Consider the following 23,252-nt stretch of genomic DNA (forward strand, 5'->3'; position numbering starts at 1 on the left):
CTCAAATAAATGTGTTAGTCTCTAAGGTGCCAAAAGGACTCCTAGTTGTTTTTATTATATTATTAAATAGATCTTCTAAAAGCAATTTAATTTAAATAATGTTAGCTCATCACTTGGCATGTTCTGTATGTCCTCTCCTCAAGGCAAGCTTTGCAAACCTGGAAGGCAAATTTAAGAAATCATGAAGAAACTTAAAATATTTACTCTGTTTTTTTCTCATTTGCTAAATGCATATCAAAATTCAGATTTCTAACTTCCTATTTGATATGTATATTTGTGTATTTGATTTTGTATTTCTGCACTTTTGACATGCACAGTTTACCACTCTTGATTATGACAATGGTGTGCTTACTGTTTAGAAGCACAACTCTAGAGAAACTACTGAAATGAATGGAGATGTGCTGATTTACTCCGGTTTAAATGAGCTGACTCAATAGGTCTGATGCTTCTCTCATTTACATCAACTACACACTGTTGTAACTCTAATGACTACAATGGAGATCTTCCGGATATACACCAGTGTAAATGAAATATGAACCTGACACATTAAATCTGTTCTGAAGATGTCATGGAACAATAAGGAAAAACTGCACGTTTTTTGCCCTTTTTCATTTTCAAAATCATTTTCTAAAGGCTTGTGGGGAAATTTAGATGTTGGTTTTCATTTTGTGTATATATGCATGATACAGCAAAATGGGATGTTTAGATAATATTCTCTCTTTTATCTTGACAATTAAAAATCAAACAATATTTTGTTGTTGAACTACTGTAAACAATGTTAAAATGAATTCTGGAACTTCTGGAACCTTTACAACCTACATGGAATGGATTTACCAAAGGCAAAATATAGTCTTCATTTTTCAAACATTAAAGCATTAATTTTCTTTAAATTATAAAACAGATACATAATATTTTTTCTAATAAGTAGTAAACATGTTCAAGGCACATGTTCAAGACTGAAAAGAATGGAAAACTGTGTGTTGTAAAAATTCCAAACTCATATTTGTGAAGTTCAATGTATATGCCTCTGTGAGGCCAGATTTTCAATATTAGATGCGTGCAACTGCAAACATATTTTTGTGCATGTGCATTTTAGCTGTACAAATATATAACACAGGCATGCAAATCAGGGACAAAATCCTGATCCTACTGAAGTCAATGAAAGATTTGTCTTCAATGAGGCCAAGATTTCACTCCAGATACCTGCCTGCATACCTGGCCAGCTGTTAACTGGACACGTAAATGCAGAAATAATTGATTTTGTACACACATAAATAATTTGTGTGCATAAATTAGACACTCAGAATTTATGTGTGCAATGTAGAGATTCATACTTTAAGACCAAAAGAAACCATTAGATAGATCCTCTAGTCTGACCTCATGCATAATACACACTATAGAATTTAATCCAGTGACACCTGCATTGCACCCAATAACCTGTGTTTGTCTAAACCAAATCTTCAAAAAAAAATCCAGTCTAATATGAAGACATCAAGAGATGGAGAATCCACCACTTCCCTTGACAGTTTGTTCACAAGTACTTAACTTTTAAAAGCAGACCCACAATGTGCAGAAGTCCATGCTTTCTATATTAAGTCACATAAGTGGTTTATACTTATTTTTGCTTTCTCTTTACCTGAGTGAGATCCAGAAAGTGAACTAAGAAGTCTAGCCTGAGGGTGTTCTCCATCAAATAACTCTGCCACATCATTCAGAGCAGTCTGGAAATAGGCAAATTGCCCAAACACAACTGGAAAATAATAAAAGAAAATAAAATGAAACATATAGTATATTTTTGTTTATACTCATTATTAAATGATTCCTTGCTGGGTTCTTGTAAGACTTCATGCAGGGAGTGCATCTTAATGTACTTTCTGTTCTGATAAAAGAGATCAGCAGATACTCATCGTATAGCCATTAGCTAATTTCATTTATTTATTCATTTATTTATTAACAGGAGTACACACCCTAAATTTGATTTTCTATATTTTTGTATTTTTAAATTAAAAAATTAAATTATCCTTTCCCCAAAGGCAAGCTATCATCATGCTAAAAAATTAAGGACTGAGTTTTGCAGCTACCATTTGAATACTATAGTATTCTGCAGGGCCCAGGGGCCTGGGGCAAATTGTCCCACTTGCCCCCCTCCCGCCCCGGCCTGCCCTGGGGACAGGCTTACTGAACACAGGTTACATAATCAAAGACGGAGGGGTGTTGACACAGATCACTGTTTAGAAGAAAACATGATGGAGTCAAAAGGTTAGATTTGGAAGGGCACAATATTAAATTATTATTACTATGTGAGATACACCTTCCCTAAGATCTCAACCTGTCATTCTGTAATTGCTTCTGTTAGCCTTTTCCAAATTCCTTAGTGGTAAAGCTGCTGAATCCTTACAGCAAAGATTTTGTGGCATATAGTATGTACTAAATATACTAAACTGCTCTAAATCCAGTTCACTGAAAGGTTAATTTTTCAAGCCACATTTGATAAGTAAGAAGTAAAGTGGCAGCCATCTATCTTCTTCCCTGTTATCTGTGCCCACAGTAGTGGGACTGGCTTTACTGAAGGCCATACCTGAAAACTTTCTAACACCAATCACACATGCTTTAGAGATACTTTACAATTATTTTGACACACTGCAAGAATCAGATAATTTAGTTGTTGATTATTTTATAAACTTTTTTTGGAGATCTCTCTTAGATAAAGTTTTGGCTTTTGTATTATATTTAAATTATGTATTGTTTTTTCTTACCTACTGATTTATTGTGTATGCATGAATCCTGGATGAATGATTATGCCATGATGATGAATCATGTAATCAATGAAAGAGTTCGTGATATTCTTGAATAACGGACATAGACCATTCTTAGATGGATTCTGTTGATTACCCTGGGGCAGATGGAATGGTGAAAACCCTTGAATCTTTTCCTGGATCAAGAGTATGTATGTTCTCGCTAAACAATTTGCAATGCTGCAAAAAGTAGTCCCTTCTTGTTGCAAGAGAAACAAAGTTTCATTTTTTCTTAGAACTATTGATAAACAGTAAATAAAATCAACCTTAGAACAAATGAGTTAGTGAACCATAAATCGGTAAAACCAAACTCTTACCAAATTCCTTAGGTACAGTTATAGAATAGTGACAAGTCTGCCCAGCAGTATAATTATGTGGATAATTTGGTGATAAAACCACCCCATCTGATCCAGTGTACTGGCCTCCACAAGGAGCTGAAACAGAACAGAAACAAAAGCATCATCCCTTAATTCCATCTGCTACTGTCTATGGTGTTCCAGCATGAAACTGCAAAATTCATTAACTGTAAAGTGACATTTTTGGTAATTTTGTTTTTTCTATGGCACCAGATACAATAGTCTTTGTTAGGAAACTATATTTATCAAAGCATCTATTAAATTATATTAGCGTTTTACACAATTACATTAATTGTACAATTCTGTGGAAATAAATTATTACAAAGGGAGAAACTATAAAAACAAAACTGAAAAGCTTGTTTGCAAAGTGTAATCTAAATAAAATCTCAGCAAAGACTTGCTACTTATTATTTAGATTGCATCACACCTATAGTGTGCTAGATGCTTTCCAAACCTAGATTAAAGAGGCTATAGTCAAAAATTGTTTTGCTATTTTTCATCAATGCTAAATAAAAAAGAATGAATAATTTATTTACGGAAATTCTTTGAAGTTACAGAAATTAAATTTGGCCTAGAATATAAGGATCCATTAGTGTACCAGGCCAGAGATACTATAAAAACTCAGGGCCAAATCCTGCTTTCAGTTAACCTGTGCAAGTGGGCTGCCATAGTTATATTAACAGGAGAAAATAGTAACAAGACAACAGAAAAGGAGAGAGTATGTAATTTTGGACAAATGGCCAACACATACAGAAAGTGGATATTATCAGACTGATACATTTTTCCTTATTTTTGTATGCAACTGCAGAAGTATCCTCTACCCAACACAAACACTACCCTCTTTTACAGCTCCTCAGTCAAATAATCAAATAAAAAACTGTTCAGATATCTTAGACTTAAACATCAAACCTCCTAAAGAAAGCTGTATATAAAATGCAAAATACATTTACAACAATTATTTTATCTTCTCAATAGCACAAGTGATAAAGCATTTCATTTTAATAGTATATAATTTAGATAGTCAGTATATTGCTATTTATGACATTTAACAAATACTAAAATATGGAGATTTTGCAAGGATTAAAAGGTCACCATTACATTGGAATTTTGCCACTTTAATTTCAAAGGACCAGTAATAGCCGGAAACTCATCAATTACATTTTCTTTGAAGGATTTATTTAATTTAAAGGGTCTGACATTAGATCCAAAATAGTCACATTGTTTTGATTCCTAAGGTTCGTAGGGCTCCTGGCAGCAGTGCATAATGTGAACAAAATATTTTTTTAGTCTGAAGAACTAAGCAATTCAAGAATATTTGGGTTTGTTGTTTATAATTCCTTCTGCACAACAGATGACCTTTTATCAATGCTGCAGCTCTTACTTTTTGAGTACTGAGTGATTGTTTTCAGTATCCAGAAACCCTCAAAAGGCATTTTATACTAAAAGATAAACTTCTTGGCATGTAAACCTTGAAAATGTCTTTTAAACAAAACACCACACTTTTTCTTAGGAAAATGACTACTGAACTGGCAGGCTATGGGCAAACACAGCCACTACCACCACAACAGCAATTGGGTTTCTTAAGAAATATTTGTTCCAATATTGCCAACTCTGCAGACTATTGCTCCAAAATCTCTTTTTATGTGACTATATAATTGTGCTGTTCACAGATCTTTTAAAGTTTACTAATCTTACATCCCAGGCACAAGTAATGGGACCTTTTGCCTCCAGCTGCCCACTGTATAACAGATTGTTCAAATCACATAACTATAAGCTATGCTGAAATGACATTCCTATAATATTGTATGTATGGAGGAGGCAGAGAAATGTGGATCACTGTGCTCAACAAGAGACATTTGGGATTGACCAGTACAAAGTGGCTGTCCTTTAATCTGTTGAAAAAGAGATGGAAATAATGGATAAATACAGAATGGGGAAAACTGGCTTGGCAGCAGCACCACCAAGAAGGGCCTGGGAGTTGTGCTGGATCTAACCTCAACATGAGTTAGCAATGCAATGCTGATGCAAAAAAATCAAATACAATTTTAGGTTGCATTAACAGAGGCATAGCGTTCAAGTCACTGGAGGTGATAGTACCACTCTACTCAGCACTGGTTAAGCCTCAGCTAGAGTACTGTGTTCAGTTTTGGTCACCAATATATAGAAAGGATGTACAGAAACTGGAAAGGATCCAGAGGCGAGTGACAAAGATGATCAAAGGGATGGAATGCAAGCCATACGAGCAAAGAGTGCCTCAGGAGGTTGTAGAAACTCCTTCACTAGAGGTTTTCAAATGGAGGCTGGAGAGCCATCTTTCTTGGACGATTTAGACACAACAAATCTCCCATCTTGGCATGAGGGGCAGATTAGATGACCCATGTGATGATCCCTATTAATCCTAAAAGGCTGCTGAAGGAAATTTTTTTTTGTTAAAGTTTATCTGTCTGAAGAGGGGACTGGGTTAGGAAAAGACAATCTGTAAAAGCCTACATTTCAATACAGTATTTATATGTAGGCCAGTGGTTTTCAACCTTTTTTCATTTGCAGACCCCCAAAATATTTCAAATGGAGGTGCAGACCCCTTTGGAAATTCAACCTGTTTTCTGCGGTCCACTAACATAGAAGTTTTAGACTGAAAACTGGCTGAGCAGAATTCAACTATAAATGTTGCATGTGCTTGGCGTGGCATTTGACGCAACGTGAGAAAAGGTGATAAACTGTGAGCTTCTATGGTAACAACACTTCCAGGTTTTGACCTATAGGTGGGAGTATTCACATACTTTTGTTTGATCAGAAAAATGAAATGCCTTTTCTGGGATCTGAAACTGTATTTTCACTGTCACCTTTCACAGGCCACTTAGACATAATCTACAGACCCCCAGGAGTCTGAAGACCACAGGCTGAAAATCACTGATTTAGGCAAAATAGTAACATGTCAAAGATTAGGAGCAGAAAAAGTTATTCTCAATAGATAAATTTCAAACTTTCAGAAAAGGAAGTCAGTCCTCTAAGGTAGAAAGGAAAAAAGTCTTGTCTAGTCTACAGCAAAAAGTAACAACCTTTAGTATTTAAAAAAGAAAAATTAGTTCAACTATAGACCACTTGACTCTCAAGAAGTACTTGCAAGAAAGGCATGTAGAAATTATTTTCTTCAAAGGTTCTTAAAAATCTAAGCAAAGAAGGCAAACCCCACCTACCTGATCTGTGTATCAAAACATGCAATGACTCAGGCAATGTTATATTTTATCTGATTTTTTGCAACATAATCCATATTATATATAATTATCATAGTGAAGGATGGGAAGGACAGAACAGTAATTAACCATGTTAAGTTAGAGAATGCATTTGCTATGACACTACTCTTTTTTGAAGATGCTTATACTGAACGAAACTAAAGATGTTGATAGTATGACAAAATGTGTGTACATCTGAATGTAGAGACAAAATTTAGCTGGAGATCCACTGAATGATAAGTATGTTTTAACTACAGTGACAAAAGATGGCGAAGTAAGACTTGAATTCAGACATCAAACTTTTAAACTCTTTTTGGCTTTCAAAAAGGATGAATAAAAATAGATTTTAAAAAAAATTAGACTCTTTATTTAAATCTGTTTTTGAGATCATTAAATATAGGTTTATTATTTTAAATAAACCTATTTGAAATTATTGCAACCTATATTAAATTCTAAGTGTTTTATTATCTATTAAAGTCATTTAAATTAAATTAAAATAATATTAAAGAATACATATTTGCTGCTGAAGTTTTAAAGAAAGTCAAACCACTGAACTGGGTGGAGGTAACTGTTTAAATATCTGTAACCATAGTTTGTTGTAGTGACAAAACCTTTTTTGACAATAGTAGTCTCTTTTGCAGGTGCAAAGATAATATTTTCTTCATTTCAGTTTATTCAACTAGTTCACCATGAGTAGTTCTCTGAAAGTTAAGAGACCAACTGGGAATTGAAAATGTAGAAAAGCTGTTTTTTTTAAATTATTATTATTTCCAATTTATGCATTAAAAACTAGGTGCAAAAGTACTACTAGTTCTGAAATCTTGACTGGAAATGGTGACCAGAAACAATCAGTTCTGTTTAATAAGTCAGTTTTAAATGAAAAATATGTTTTGATAAACTTTTTGATACATTTTTTCTTACGTATCCAGCACATTTAAGGTAGTTTTATTTAACTAAAAAAAGCCTAAAGAAAACAAAACACAACACCAAACAAATTTTAAATGCTGTTATTTTTTCATATTAATTTAATTTGAATTTCCATTCAAATAGACCTTGATGCAAATCATAAGTAAAAAAAAATCTAATAAGTAAGAAATCCTTCAACACTTTCCAACATAATAAAAAACTGTAAAAATTAAGAACCTTAATAAGTGCAAGTTAACCTGTATAACTGCTTAAATAAATGGGTATAGATACAGTGTATCCTCCTGGTGAGCAAAAGGAAGCCCCAGTTTTAGTGTGAAGGCTATATTTAGTTGTAAATCAACATGTTTTAATTCTTAAACCAACTAATGAGACTCAGCCTTTCTATAGGAAAATACAAAAAGTAGAAATACAAACCACGATTAAACTCAATTATTTAAATCAAGATTTCATGCTTGCTAATTTAAATCATAATTAAAATCAGTAATTTCAACCAATCCACCCTACTTTCAGAGAGCTAAAGAAGCTCCTTAGCATAATCACAGTGGAAATATGCTCTTCAATCTATTTTTAAGGCAATCAATGTAAGTGCCATGATTCTATCCCCTTTTGGTCCACTCAGATCCCTGAATATATGGCAATCTTGTCATTATTGCAATATCTATTTTAAATCAAGCTGATATGAAAAAGTTATGGGGAAAAATTAGTGTGGTTGAGCTCACATCTCAGCTTTTGGAACCCAAATATCCCAGGCAAAATTTTACAGAGATAAAAAACAACTGCATGAAAGGTATTTCCTTTTAGGGAAAGTATATCCAGTACTGACTTTTAAGCACTTCTCTCATATTTCCACTTCCTATCCTTCTGCTTTCCTTCACTTCATCTTTCCAGCATGCACCAGAAAAATAGATTTTCTTAAAACTTTTTAAAAATTCCAATTTTATTTACAAGTTACGTACTGAAAATTTGGGGCACATAAAAACAGAGGTTCAGCGTCTGCTTTAAATGTATAACAAAACGAGGCCTTAACTATGGCATTGCAAAGACTTTTCCATAATAACACCTTAGAAACACATAGATATACATATAATATGATGTACACTGTATTATTGGAGAAACAGTGTCTGGCCATTTAATTAAAGTACTAAATCATAAATGAAGATGAAAAAGAAGATGGATTGAGGTTATGTATGCAACCTGAACTTAACCATTTGCGTAGTTCTGGGTGCTTTTTTCCTGTGACCTTAACATTCTCTCTCTCCTTCTCTTTCTCACACACACACACACAAACACACAGAGTTTCATCGGCACAACAATCCAGGTATGATATCATCCCTATGTCATTAATGTAATAATTGATAAAATATTATGGCATTTTAAATGGACGGAAACGTAGGTTTCAAGCCTCTACTTTTCACACCTAAAATGAAGGTCTAAGATTACAAAACCATCTGTGGATTACTATCACAAAGATTACTATCAAAATAGACTAAGAGGCGCACCACACATCTAGGTCATTGCTAATATAATCACCAAGCGATAATTACAAACAAACAAAAAAATCTTACAGGAGATAATTTTTTTCAGAATAATTGAATCACTCAACTCTTTCTTCAAAATAACTAATGTACATATTATTGTTTCATGAACCCTTCACATTCAAGAAGATAACAGTGCACTATTTACACTTGGTTCACATTTTCATGGTTTCCTCCATGAGAGGCCAGTTACTTCTTTAAAAAATTAAATCTTAGATTCTGCTAAATTTGAATATGTCATGCAAATTACAAAAGTATATTAAACAAGCTGGATAGGGTTTGTAGGCCATGTGTTTGATACCACTCTGCAGGGTGCTAATGAATATACTGTGTAAAAATGAACAGCTTTGTAGTGTATGGATATACATATATCACAAAAAACAAAGTAACAGGAGGTATGTCATGGAGCTATGACAGAGAGAGACTGGAGAGGACAAGAACTCTTACAACTGTGAAGTGCAGCAGGTATTTAAAGCTGGACAAGTGTCAGTTTAAGATGAGAGCTAATCATGGTGGAGGTGGAGAGCAGTGGAAGATAACATTAATGCAACGTTCTTTACAGAGTTCAGAACTTGGATTATAGGTCCCACAAATTCCCAAATACATAACCTGTAGGCTTGCAGGTTTGTCTTACTGGACACATTTATTATACCATGTCATGAAAATATGTTGCATTGGAATGTGATGAGATGCGAGAATACACTCTGGATTGCTTTTGTGGTCTCCTTTCACTCTTGATTGCCGGAGACTTTTTACCCCATAAAAGTTAGAACGATCACACAAAAGGTGGGCTGGTTGGTAAGAGTAGTATACTCATTTCAACCCACATTTCGGATTCATTCCTGACTGTCAAGTTTTCTGCAGCCACATGTGAAACGTTTAAAGCTTTGGGTTTCTTTTAAGGTTTCAGAGTAGCAGCCGTGTTAGTCTGTATTCGCAAAAAGAAAAGGAGTACTGGTGGCACCTTAGAGACTAACAAATTTATTAGAGCATAAGGTTTCGTGAGCTACAGCTCACTTCATCAGATGCATCCGATGAAGTGAGCTGTAGCTCACGAAACCTTATGCTCTAATAAATTTGTTAGTCTCTAAGGTGCCACCAGTACTCCTTTTCTTTTTGGTTTCTTTTAAAACACTGTCTAAAGCAAACACTTTAAAACTAAGGATAGAAGGAATGGACCTAAGTTAAGGACTGTGGTCTAATGAATCCTGTGAATCACTGAAAATAATCTAATTTGTTGTGCAAGTCTGTGATGCTAATTAAGTACATTCTTTCATGTTTAATTTATTTTTATGGTAATATTTTAAAAGGAAAAAGGGTGGGGGAATCAACCAGATATATGTGCATAACAGTTAAAAACAGACATTACGTCTTTTCTGATATGATACAGTACAAAGTAGTCATTTTTATAGCTCATTATTTACTTGATAGCCCTTAATGAAGCCATTAAAGACTTATCTTCTAAACATATAATTATTGAAATTATTATTTAATCCACAGTCTACAATGAACGGCCTACTTAGAACATGTTTTATTTGCTGATCACTGAACTAATAAATCATGATATGGTCTATATGGGAGATTTTTTCAGAAGCCAAAGTACATATAGGTTCATATTATAGATTCATCATGCTACAAAATGTTATTAAAATCCTGTTTTTATTTTGCAAGGTACAAAAGCACATTTTGGGGTTTAGTATTCATACCACTCCAGAACTATTGAATTGATTTGTTTTCAACTAGGTATACAAGTGACATTCTGGACCATCACAGGAGCTGGCATTTTCAACTTTTAAAAATGGAAGATTGTTAATTCACCCATAAAACTTTCTGAAAGTTGAAGGTTATAATGGAAATTATATAATTTTATCTATAGTGGTATGTATTGTGCCAGTATGATATTTCAGTTTCACCTCAGTCACATAAACTTGCTAGGACCGTTGATAGATTGAAACGTCTCATTTTCTAAAGTTACAGCTGGACTTTTAAAGGATACTTTGAAATGAAGAATCATAGAAAAGCTTTGTCTATAGTAATATTTAGCTGCCTATATCATCCTAAACAGGTTTCCTGCTGTGATCAAGGACACTTGTAAAGACATTTCATAAGGTGTAAATATAAAGATGTCTTTCAACCAAAATTGGATAAAATGAAGGTTTACAGTGATAAGGCACAGTTCAGTGTGGTACTCAGTGCCCTGCATCCTCACTGAAGTCAATGAGTATAGAAGATGCTCAGAGCCTTTCAGACAGTGCTAAGGATCTCACAGAATCAGACCCAGCAGAATAATGTAACCTAAGTAAATAAAAGGACACCCGTATTTTATTTCTCAAAATGTACTTATCTACTGTATGGCTATGCCCACCAAGGGAATCACAATTTTTAAAAAATTACTAACAACCTCTTCTCTTGCTGCTCCAATGTTTTCAAAACATTATCATCATTAATTTTTGGCAATATTTGGAACATTGCTATAAAAATCAGACAGTTTTTAGAGATACTCATACGAAATAAAATATAAAATCATGCACCATATTTCTGGGTGCTGATTCCTTATTTCCAATTTCATGTCTGGATATTAAGATTATAAATTATGTTTGATGTGAAATGAAGAGGTAATGGTACAAGGAAGATCAATGCAATGCTGAATGGTTTGGCCAAAAGCTTGTTCATGAATAACTAATTTCACTTTCGTAAAAGTAAATGCTTTATCATTATTTTAAAAGAAACATGATAAATACACATACAAGTAATACTAATTAATCATTAAAAGACTTGGTTACTTATCTTACAGTAACTGTGGTTTTCCAAGATCTGTTGTACATATCTGTAACAGGGTGGCTTGCAGCATGGGCTGGAAAGCCTGGGGTTACCTCAGCACTGATTATAGGATGAGCCATGCCTGGGTTGAATTGGGTGATTCCACACACACAAAAAGCAAATAATAGCAGGAAAGGGGAGAAACCCAGGAAACTGCATCTAGGTATGTAGACGCTGTAGGAAGCTAGAAGACCGTGAGTCAGCAGAGGAAAAAACAGAAGAAGCAAGGGAGAAAGCTCTCCAGGCAGGGAGGACTGGGAGAGATCCTGTCTAATCAGGGAAGAGACTGTAAAGGTCAGTTGCGATGAAGACTGTTTGAGTTTGTGTTTTGTGTTATTTTTGGTTAATCAGGAGAGAAACATTGAACTGTTTGGGGCCTATAGGGCCAGTATGTATCAAAGGAATAAATAAATGGGACCCCATGTGGGATTTATATGAACCACCTTTGAACTGTGAGTTGTCAAAGGGCCTTGAAAAGAGGGAAACAGAGAAGGGTGCCACAGAGTGATCTCTGGCTATGAGATGGCTCTTGGAAAGTGGTCTCTGCATTACAACTGGCAGAGTCAGCAGGATCACAGCAGACCACTTCCCATCAAGGAGGAAAATTGAAGGCATGGGATATGCAGAGAATGGAGGAAGCTGTTCATATGTTGGCTGAACAGCGGCAGTGGACCCAGGCAATCCTATGCTTCTGCAGTAGAAGCTGCAGTGGCAACAGCAGAAGGTGCAGTGGACCCAGCAGCTATGGCAGGGAAATCACTTTTGCCAGCAGGGGAGAAAGATCCAGCAGTGTTTTAAATATGGGAAGCCTGGACATAATAGAGTGGAGTACCCAATTGGCAGTGGGAGCAGTGGGGAAGAGACACTCCAAGGGTGGTCTGGAGGTGGAAGGACCAGCTACTGTGTTTTGAATGATAGTGGGCCATTTTCAGCAGTTGACAAGAACATCTGAGGAACAGTGGGGGTGGAGGGGGATAAACATAGGGAAGTAGTTTTATTTTGTGTAATGACCCATCCACTCCCAGTCTATTATAAACTATTTCTCCGTGTTTATTCCCCCTCTCCCCCCCACTGTTCCTCAGACATTCAACTACTGGAAATGGCCCACCTTGATTATCACTACAAAAGGTTCCCCCTCCCCGCTCTCCTGTTGGTAATAGTTCACCTTAAGTGATCACTCTCGTTACAGTGTGTATGGTAACACCCATTGTTTCATGTTCTCTATGTATATAAATCTCCCCACTCTATTTTCCATTGAATGCATCCGATGAAGAGAGCTGTAGCTCACGAAAGTTTATGCTCAAATAAATTTATTAGTCTCTAAGGTGCCACAAGTACTCCTTTTCTTTTTGCAAATACAGACTAACACGGCTGCTACTCTGAAACCTGTGTTTTGAATGTTTACAGCTGGGACATTTTAGGAGGGTCTGCCCTTTTAAGAACTGTAAAATTATACAAGGAAAAGAAAAGGTGCAACTGGCCAAATTAATAAAGTGTCCCCTAAGTGGCATGCAAGATGTGCTAGATGGGAACAAGAAAGGAAGAAGATACCCTCTAAGAGGTGTTTCAGATGTGGGAAGGAAGAACGTACTAAAGACTTGTCCTAACTGGTCCAGGATTTTGGGGGGAGGGATAGCTCAGTGGTTTGAGCCCTTGCCTGCTAAACCCAGGGTTGTGAGCTCAATCCTTGAGGGGGCCATTTAGAGATCAGGGCAAAAATTGCGGATTGGTCCTGCTTTGAGCAGGGGATTGGACTAGATGCCCTCCTGAGGTCCCTTTCAACCCTGATATTCTATGATTCTAAAGAGAAAGAGGAGGTTGTTAAGAAGGGAAAGATCTAGGAGATTGAAAGAGAGGCAAAGGAGGGAGCATATATGTTTATATGCTCTTGGAAGTGAGTGAGGCCCCTCTGCTCATTCAAGAGAAATAAGCAGGGCACCTCTCCTGCTAATGAGCAGACTGATGGTGAAGTACAAGAAAAGGGCCCTTCGCCAAAAAGAGACCAACCTTGGAATTATGTGATCAAAGCATGGGAACCCAAAATGGAGGGAAGGCTGAGGTCAGTGTTTGTAAAAGGAGCACACACACTGATACTGCATTTATGGCAGCACCTCCTACACTTGAAAAATCAATTAATTCGGTACTGCTAAGAGAGGACATTAGTTTAAGGGGACTTTTGATGGAAGGATTTTCACAGAGAGGAAACGTTGTCTTAAAATGGGCAGAAGGAAGGAATGTTTAGATTAGGAATTTGATGGAAGAGGTGCACCAGGCCGTACAAAAAAGGGACAAGCTACCTATGTATAAGTGGGGTTTGGAATGGCAGGTGGATACTCTGGTGGATGAGAGGGAAGGGCTTCCGTTCCAAGTGGCAGAGATGAAAGCAGCTCAGGTGAGAGAGTATTTTCTCTCTCTATGGGGTCAGATGACAGGAGAGTCAGAAAAGCCACTGGAAAAACAGAACACCAAAGGGCAACGAAAGAAATCAGAACTGTACAATTTGTTCTTGGGTGCATTAGGTTGAAAGTGTGTGTGTGAGTGTGAGGGAGGATTTAAAAAGGTGGCCTGCCCATGGGTTGCAGAGCTGAGGGTAAGGTAGCCCTAATTACAGGATGAGCCACACCTGTGTTGTATCAGGTAGGTACTCCAGGATAAAAAGAACAGGAAGTTTCAGTAAGGGGATGTTATATTAATTTTGATGGAATACATAGGTGTTACGATAACCCAATCACCACGCAACATTAAACAGTGTTAAACAAGGTTTGGGGGTTGGTATGCAGAGACCTCAGGCTGCCTAGTACCATGGCAAACACACCATTGAATATCCTTTAGTTTTTATTAAAAATAAAGGAAAGAAGGAAAACTGGCATTTGAAATGTAAAGTATTAAGTAAGACTTTCATTTTAACAACATCCTTTTCCCTTTAGCTGAAGAGAGTTTTTAGCAAGAAAAAACACCTTGGTTGATAATCTCTTAGATGGTTCAAAGATATTGATACCTGTTCTTCTGGGAAAAAGAGAAGAAGTTGCTTCAGATGGGCTGGAACTGTTGTTGCTGCTAAAGTCTAATCCAGTTTCATCTCAGGTGGTATTTCAGATTCCTCTGGAACTTGTGGGGTGGTAATGTCATCTGGGTCCCTCTCTCTGGCCCAGTGTGGTCAAGACATCTCTCAGGATAAGGATTACAAAGGCTCAGGATTCCAGGAGATGGTGCGGCTGGCAGCCAAGATGGTGAATCTTGCTGCAGTAGCCAATTATTCTCTCCAAAGTCTTTTTGATTAAGGACCCACAAAGGGAGTGGTGGGTGGAATAGTCCATCCCCTCATTATTTGGTCACCAAGTTAGGCCTAGTTTCTCACACAACAATTTTGGTTCACTGATTTCTATAGCCCTGTCAAAATAAGCATCCGACTCTGATGTTTCTACAATGGAGCCATGTGTGCAAAGGTACATAATAAAACTCCATCTAGCTGCCCTACACATTTAGATGATGGTCACATTCCTCAAAGAATGTATGGAAGCTGATTGGTCCCTGGTGGAAAGGGTTACATTCTTCACAACACGTCACCCTTAGTTAATTCATAACATAGCTTAATGCAGCTAGTGATCCAATTATAAATTCTCTGGGTTGAAATGCATTGCACCTTCATCCTTTCTCCAAAAGCAACAAATATTCTAGTGTACACCCTAAAAGAACTTTGTACTGTCTAGATAAAATGACTGCTCTGTGCATGTCTAAAATGTGCAGCCTAGTTTCCTTTTTAATAGAGTTTGGCTTTGGAAAAAACATAGGGAGGTCTATCACCTGTTAAAATGGAAATTAGAAACAATTATGGGTAGAAACTTTGGAAGAGGTCTGAGTGTTACCCTTCTTTGTATAATTTGGCATAAAATGGCCCTTCTTTAAGTGTCTAGATCTCACCCACACTTCTAGTGAATGTAATTGCTACCCAAAATAAATTGCAGCAAGGGCGGTTTAGGTTGGACATTAGGAAAAACTTTCTAACTGTCAGAGTGGTTAATTACTGGAATAAATTGCCTAGGGAGGTTGTGGAATCTCCATCATTGAGGATTTTTAAGAGCAGGTTGGATAAACACATGTCAGAGATGGTCTAGATCAGGGGTCGGCAACCTTTTAGAAGTGGTGTGCTGAGTCTTCATTTATTCACTTTAATTTAAGGTTTCGCATGCCAATAATACATTTTAATGTTTTTAGAAGGTCTCTCTCTATAAGTCTATATATTATATAACTAAACTATTGTCGTATGTAAACAAGGTTTTCAAAATGTTTAAGAAGCTTCATTTAAAATTAAATTAAAATGCTGATCTTATACCGCCAGCCTGCTCAGCCCTTTGCCGTTCTGGCGTTCTGTTCACCTAGGCCGGCAGCGGGCTGAGAGGGGCCTGCGGCCGGTACCCCAGCTGGCAAGGGACCAGCAGCCAGAACCCCAGACCAGCAGTGGGCTGAGCAGGGCCAGCGGCCAGGACATCAGACCAGCAGTGGGTGGAGTGGCTCAGTCTGCTGCCGCTCAGCCCATTGCCAGTCTGGGGTTCCGTCTGCCTGCTCCTGCCAGCCTGGGGTCCCGGCCCTGTCCACAAAGAGTAGGTACCTACCTTCTTCTTGGTTCTAGCCATTCTCTTCCTCTCTTTGCACTGAGATGAGGGAGGGAGTGCACTGAGAACAGGGCTGGGGGTGAAGGAGCAGACTGAGTGTTGGGGTGCAGGGTCTGGCCAGGAACTAGAATGAGGGAGGGGGTGCAGGGTTGGGGCAGGAGGTTTGAGTGTTGAGCGCTTACCTGGGCAGCTCTCATTTGGTGCGAGGGGTGCAGGTGGGAATGTAGGGTGTGTGTGTGCAGGAGCTCCCATTTGGGGGAGGGGGATGTGGGGGGTGCAAAAGTCAGGGCAGGGGACTTGGGGCCTAGGTATGTGTGGGGGGTGCCAGAGTCAGGGCTGGGGTGTGTGAGGGGTGCAGGAGTGAGGGCAGAGGGGTGTGTGTGAGGAGGGTTCAGGGGTCAGGGCAGAGGGCTGGGAGTGTGTGAGGGGGTTGCCGGGGTCAGGGCAGAGGGCTGGGGGTGTGGGCTGAGGTCATGGGGGTGCTCCCAGCCCCCTGTCCTAAGCAGCTCACGGCAGGGGGCTGGAGGGGATTTGCCGATTCCACCCCCTTCCCCAAGGTCCCAGGAGCAGAGAGCACACTGCGGCTCTGCTTTTCTCTCTCCCCTTCCGTGGCAAGGGCCATCAGCTGATCGGTGGCAGGGAGGGAGAGGAGGAGGGGCAGGAACTCAGTACCCTGGGGGAAGAGGTGATGGGAGGGGGAAGCTTGCCTGCCCCTAAGAAGAGAGCGGTGGGCGGGGGGCAGAGAAGAGCGGTCCAGGCCGGGCCGGACTGGGCAGGATTTTTAATGGCACTTTGCTGTAGTCAGCAGTGTGCCATTAAAAATTGGCTTACATGCCGTCTTTGGCACGCGTGCCATAGGTTGCCAACCCCTGGTCTAGATAATACTTAGTCCTACCTTGAGTGCAGGGGACTGGCCTACATAACCGCTTGAGGTCCCTTCCAGTTCTATGATTCTATGAAAATGTCATTTTAATGAATATGCCAAAAGAGAGCACATTGCTAGAGACTCAAACAGGGATCCCATCAATCCCATGAGAACAATATTTAGATCCCAAATGGGAGTAGGTTGTCTGATTCAGGGACAGACCCTGATAAGGCCCTTAAGGAATTGGACTACCGTGGGATGAGAGAAAACTGAGCTTTACAGAATTGGAGAGTCTAAGGTGGCTGATGATCCTTAGGGAATTCACCTATAGTCCAAATATTTTTAATTATAATACATAATTCAGTACGTCTAGGATCTGCATCTGCAAAGGATGCAGCTGAAATAAATGGGCACACACAGTATATCATTTTCCATTTAGCTCTGGGGGAGTCTTTTCTACTATTAAGAAGTAATTATATTTTGGACTTCTGATAAGCAACTCCTCTCTAATGTTGACAATCAATGTTGTAAGGTGGATGGAAGTTCAATCCATGTGGAGAATTTGGCTATGCTTCTGCAATGTCAGATCAGACTGGAGATGCAGCAGGATTAAGCACTGAACTCGGAGGTTCATTGCATCCAAAACCAAAATTGTCTTGGCCAGTCTGGATTTAGCATTATCAACTTTGCTGTACCCTGTCTTAGATTTCTGATTATTCTTGGAATAAATTCATTTAGTTTCTCCGCAATGGCCTTATCATCCTTGAGCTCTCCTTTAGCATCTCGATTGTCCAGTGGTCTCACTGGTTGTTTAGCAGGCTTGCTGCTTCTGATGTAGTTAAAAAAAATGCTATTACTTTTTGAGTCTTTGGCTAGTTGGTCTTCAAATTCTTTAATGGCATTCCTAATTTTATTTTTACACATCATTCACCAGAGTTTATGCTCCTATCTATTTTCCATTCTATTTCCCTTTCTAACTTCCACCATTTACAGGACACCTTTTTTGTCGCTCACTGCTTCTTTAACTTCATTGTTTAGCCATGGTGGCACTTCTTTAGTTCTCTTACTATGCTTTCTAATTTGGGGTATACATTTAAGTTAATCTCTATTATGGTGTCTTTAAAAAATGTCCATGCATCTTGCAGGAATTTCACTTTTGGCAATGTATCTTTTAATTTCTGTTTAACTAACCTCCTCATTTTTGTGTAGTCCCCCTTTCTGAAATTAAATTTTACAGAACTGGGCTGCTGTGCTGTTGTCCCCACCACAGGGAGGTTACATTTAATTATATTATGGTCACTATTACCAAGCGGTCCAGCGATATTCACCTCTTGAACCACATCCTGTGCTCCATTTTGGATTAAATCAGGAGGTTGATATGTGGGTGAGTAGTAATCTTGTCAATGATGTCTTCAGAGAGGCAGAATTACAGGTAGGTAATTGTTCCTTCTTTGAATATTCCAATATTCACCAGATTCCTGCTCTTGGAAATTCAGAAGCTGTAGGGGAGTCTCCACAAAACTAAAGATTATCCAGTCACAGAAGAAAAAGGAATCATATGAGGCAGTTTCACATACCCAGAGAGAATTGTGTAGGCTTCTCAAATCCCAATCCAGAACAGGAAGTGGGAGAAAATACTGAACAGCTGAGGAATGATGAGTGGCAGGGCTTCATGGTCCTCAAAAAGGGGTCAAAAGAGATGTTGCAAAGTGCTAAGCAGATATAAGAAGGTAATATATTCCATTGCATTAGAACATATTCAAATGTTGGAAAAGGTCTTTTTGAAGTGATACAGAAGACTTGATTATACCAGATATCTTACAAAATGTCAAGTGTCAGATTAATAAAAAAGGCTACATGAACATTCTCCCCAAGAAAAAATGATCATCAGAGAAAGAGCTTCCAACTATATGATGGCTTCCATTAGGTGATAGGTCAAGATCCAATCCAATTTTGCACATGGAGAAAGGGTACAAATGTGTAAATAATTCTTGGTTACCCCTAGAGAATTTTGTCCACAGAAGAAGAATGATTGACCATTAATGGATGGTAACAGGGGTAAGAAACCTAACTGGACTTTAGGATAGAGCTAAATAAATTTATAAAAGGGATTATGTGATGTGGTTGCCTGTGATAGCAGGGGAGTGGGTTGATGACCCAGGGGCTCCCTTCCAGTCCTATTTTCTTTATGATCTTAAATGTATTCAGAAACAAATTATTGAATGGATAATTATTAATATCAGCACTGTTTTGTCTTTACTAATACATTAAGCAAGGTCTGTCTATAACATATTATAATGGTGGTTAGGTGAACCCCAAGCTTGTGTTTGATCTACAGGAGATCACAAACCTCATTGAAGCTGTTGGGAATGCTGGTCACTTTCTATTCAGGCTAAATGAGGGGACAACTAAATGTTTAGTGATAACTGAAGCAATCAAAGCCACCACCCAAAGATCAGAGGGAATGCAAACACTGGGGCTAGGGACTGCTTTGATTGCATCTCTGCGTGTATGACTTTCTGTCTGTGTGGGTCAGAAACAACCAGAAAAAAGGGCAGAAAGATGCAGAAAGCCAGGAGACAACAAGAGAAGCACTGGAGCTGTGGCCTTGAGAAAAAGCTAAGAAAGAGAACTTTATGGACAGAAAGTCTTAAATTCTAAGGAAACTGCCTCCTGTTGTTTGATTTCTACTGTGTTCTGGGAAACAGAATTTTATGTACATTCTTTGTAAATAAACATGATGGCACTAAAGAAATACCTGTCTCCCTCCTCAATTTCTCTTCCTAACTGAAACAACCTGATACTACCCTATTTACAAGAAGAATGGGACTCTATCATTCCAACTATTATTTATAAAGTGGTGTCTTAAAAGAAGACTTGGGCCTTTTCTACATTGCTACTTTACAGTGCTGCAACTTTCTTGCTCAGGGGTGTGAAAAAACACACATACACCCCTGAGTACTGCAAGTTCCAGCACTGTACAGTGGCAGTGTAGACAGTGCAACAATGCTGGTAGCTGTTCCCCTCATGGGCGTGGTTTTTTTACAGCACTGGGAGAGCTCTCTTCCAATGCTGGTGCCACGACTACACAGCCACGTTAAAGCACTGCCACCACAGTGCTTTAACATTGCTAGTGAAGACATGCCCTAAGAAGTTAGGAATGGGGAAGTTCAACTAACAACCCTTCTAGTTACTGAAATGGCTAATTTCCCAGAGAATCTGAGAAAGGTGTCATTTTGAAAAGTTTAAAATAGAATAGTCAGAACAAGCAGTTATAAGTAATGAGGATATGAAATACCCAATGCATCGATAATAGTATGAGCTGTAGTGAGGTAAAGAATCCATCTATCCTAAAATAGGTGTAAAGAGGATAATGTGGGTTTCACAACCTGGCCCAGTCCTGCTCTCTGAACAGAATCCGGTCTGTTACAATTGTATCCAACTGCTGAGTCCCACATGCTTCTAAGCCCCTTGGGTCTGGGTAGTGACTAATCAGCATTCCTAGCTGTGGATCTTTCATACAACTCCTACATGCAGACCCGATGTCTGATCCCTTCCTTGGGCAGAGGGATCCCACAATCCAGCCACCTATATCCTGGAATCAGTATCACAGCTCTCCCATGCCCGCAGATGCTTAGAGTATAACAGAGACAATGTGGTAGTAAAGCCAGGAACACAGGCTTAATATAGGATTTCTTAATCTCAAAAACTTTACTCCAAAAAAAAAAAAAGCACAACAGAGTTACGCATCAATGTGGGTGGGGACAGGAGAACAGTTCTGAATGAACCCCAAGGTCAGATCTCACCCCATCTGAGAACCCTGGTCAGCATCCTTTAGTTGGGGCAGTCTCTCCTGCCTTCTCATATCTCCATCCAGTCTGCTTGCATGGGGCTATGAAATGACCCCCGTTTAAAAAGTATCTAACAGTCTCTCTGCTATCTCTGCCATTCAAATCTCCAACTCCCTGCTGCAGTTGGTAGTGTGTAAACCGTCCATTGCTTCAAAGGATTGGCTTCATCGCTGGGAGACATTCCAAATCAATGGCCACTGATGGCTCTCCCATTTTTAGCCCTCTGTGAGATATCCCACACCCTAGCATGAGCAGGATGTCCAGAGTAGAGTAACCTTCTGAGGATTTGATTGGTTTTCAACACGACATGGATATCTTAACACAAGATGAAGGTTACATTGCAAAGTGAAAATTTCAGGGATAGTTACAATCAAAATGGTGTTCACTAAACCAAATGGAGTTCACAATTTGACATGGACATATATCCAATCTTTCACATTATCTGCACATCGATAAAGTTCAAAGAAACAATGGATTAAAATGTGGTTACAGAGAACATATAGAGGAGGAAGAGGACAGGAGTGAAGATAAAATCCTGAAGTGGAACTGCCAAAAGAGATACTGTCAGCAAGGTAGAGTGTAGAACAACAACCGGGAGAGGCCAGCATTTTTCAGCAGTGGAATTTATATGTTTTAAACTTGTTGTTTTAAATAAATGATTTTTTTAAAAAATATTCTTCTTGGCAATTTGAGTTGCACATTTATCTCAGTTTTCAGTTGACCATAACAGACTAGAATAGATATGTGGTTACCTAAAGCAGTCTTCAAGTGGCCTATGGTACTGGCCAAATTTACTTCACAGAAAGTTAAACATATAATTGATAGTATAGTATCATATACTAGCTACAGAATGTATACAATCACATCATAAAACAAAGACACATAATAAACAGTACTTTTGCATGCTTTATATTTATTTTACTTTTAAACGACCTCAGGTTAAGTGGAACAATGTTTCGTTTTTTTTCAATCTCCTCCCATATGGGGGGAAAAACATTGTTCCACTTAACCTGAGATTGTTTAAAAGTAAAATAAATATAAAGCACACAAAAGATACCAGTTAGGGGGTGAGTGTGTGTGTGTGTGTGTGTGTGTGTGTGTGTGTGTGTATTACATATATATTAACTGTTTAATACATTGTTTAACTGGTATCTTCTAAATATGCATGTATATATAAGGTGCAACTCACTTTCTTTTCTTCTTGTTATGTGGACCATAAAACGCATATATGTATATATAAATATTGTTATTTGTTTTGGTTTCTCTATATCTGTATCTACTTTTTCCCTCTCTCACACTCAAGTTTTCAGGTCGAAGTAACAAGAAGAAAAGAAAGTGAATTGCATATTATATATCAATACATATACACATATCTTTACAAGATTCCAGTTAAACATGGTTTTCCATATACAATCATGGCCAGTCATATCAAATTTAGAGCAGGGCTGAAAGTAAAACTCATTTTCTTTGCTGTTTGTTAATCCAGATTTTTTTTTAATCTGAGGATAAGCTCTGATGACTCAAGAAAAGTGACATCTATTTCCAGCCTCTGCTATTAAACTTAAGACTTTCTTGCTGCTAAGGTCTTGTCCAATAAATAACAGAATTTGTTCTTTTTACATTTAAAATGAAACTGCTGCAATTCACTTAACTTGGACCTAAAAACTATCAAGCTAAAATGTCAGGAGAAAAAAAAAATCAGACTGAGATGGATCAAAATCTGAATTTAATAAGTTATCAGATAAATTGTTCCATTGAATTCATTATTGCTTCAAGACAAATTTTATTACATGAGCTTTTAAAGTTTCCTAACAAAAGTCTAATATGAAATAAAAATTCACATTGGAATTTTATGTATTAAAGTGTTTTATCATAATATAATTATTATTTTATGTAAGAAGACTTCTCTCTATATACAGTAGCTCATTTTAACCTTCTGTTACAATACAATCAACAATCTGCAACCTTTAAAGGAATGTTGCATTACACAATGAAATCATTTTCTCTTGCTAGCTCTGAGAAAATGTTCTATTTTTCAATTCCAATAAAATGTGTACAGCAATTTTATCTGACTATAACATTATGCAAAGTGTTACTATTATGTGTGACTGTCAAGCGATCACTGTAAGAAAGCCAGATTTCACAAGAAGTGCTATAAAATAGACAGAGGTTTTGAGAAAACTTTAAAAGCAACTAAAAGTCAGTAGTAGTTAAATGATTTAATTGTAGAAAAGAAATATCATCCACTGGTTAAAGC

At 37.9% G+C, this 23,252-nt stretch overlaps 1 protein-coding gene across 1 annotated transcript in view; it reads right to left on the reverse strand.

The window, feature by feature from the left end:
- Positions 1-23,252, reverse strand: part of CSMD1 (CUB and Sushi multiple domains 1) — a 2,060,919-nt gene that overhangs the window by 324,790 nt on the left and 1,712,877 nt on the right. Inside the window, 2 exon segments of the mRNA XM_038396611.2 lie at positions 1,637-1,750; positions 3,113-3,229. Of these exon segments, the coding sequence (XP_038252539.2) occupies positions 1,637-1,750; positions 3,113-3,229 (231 nt within the window).

The sequence above is a fragment of the Dermochelys coriacea genome, chromosome 3 (genome assembly GCF_009764565.3).
Source record: "Dermochelys coriacea isolate rDerCor1 chromosome 3, rDerCor1.pri.v4, whole genome shotgun sequence".
Taxonomy (NCBI): Eukaryota; Metazoa; Chordata; order Testudines; family Dermochelyidae; genus Dermochelys; species Dermochelys coriacea.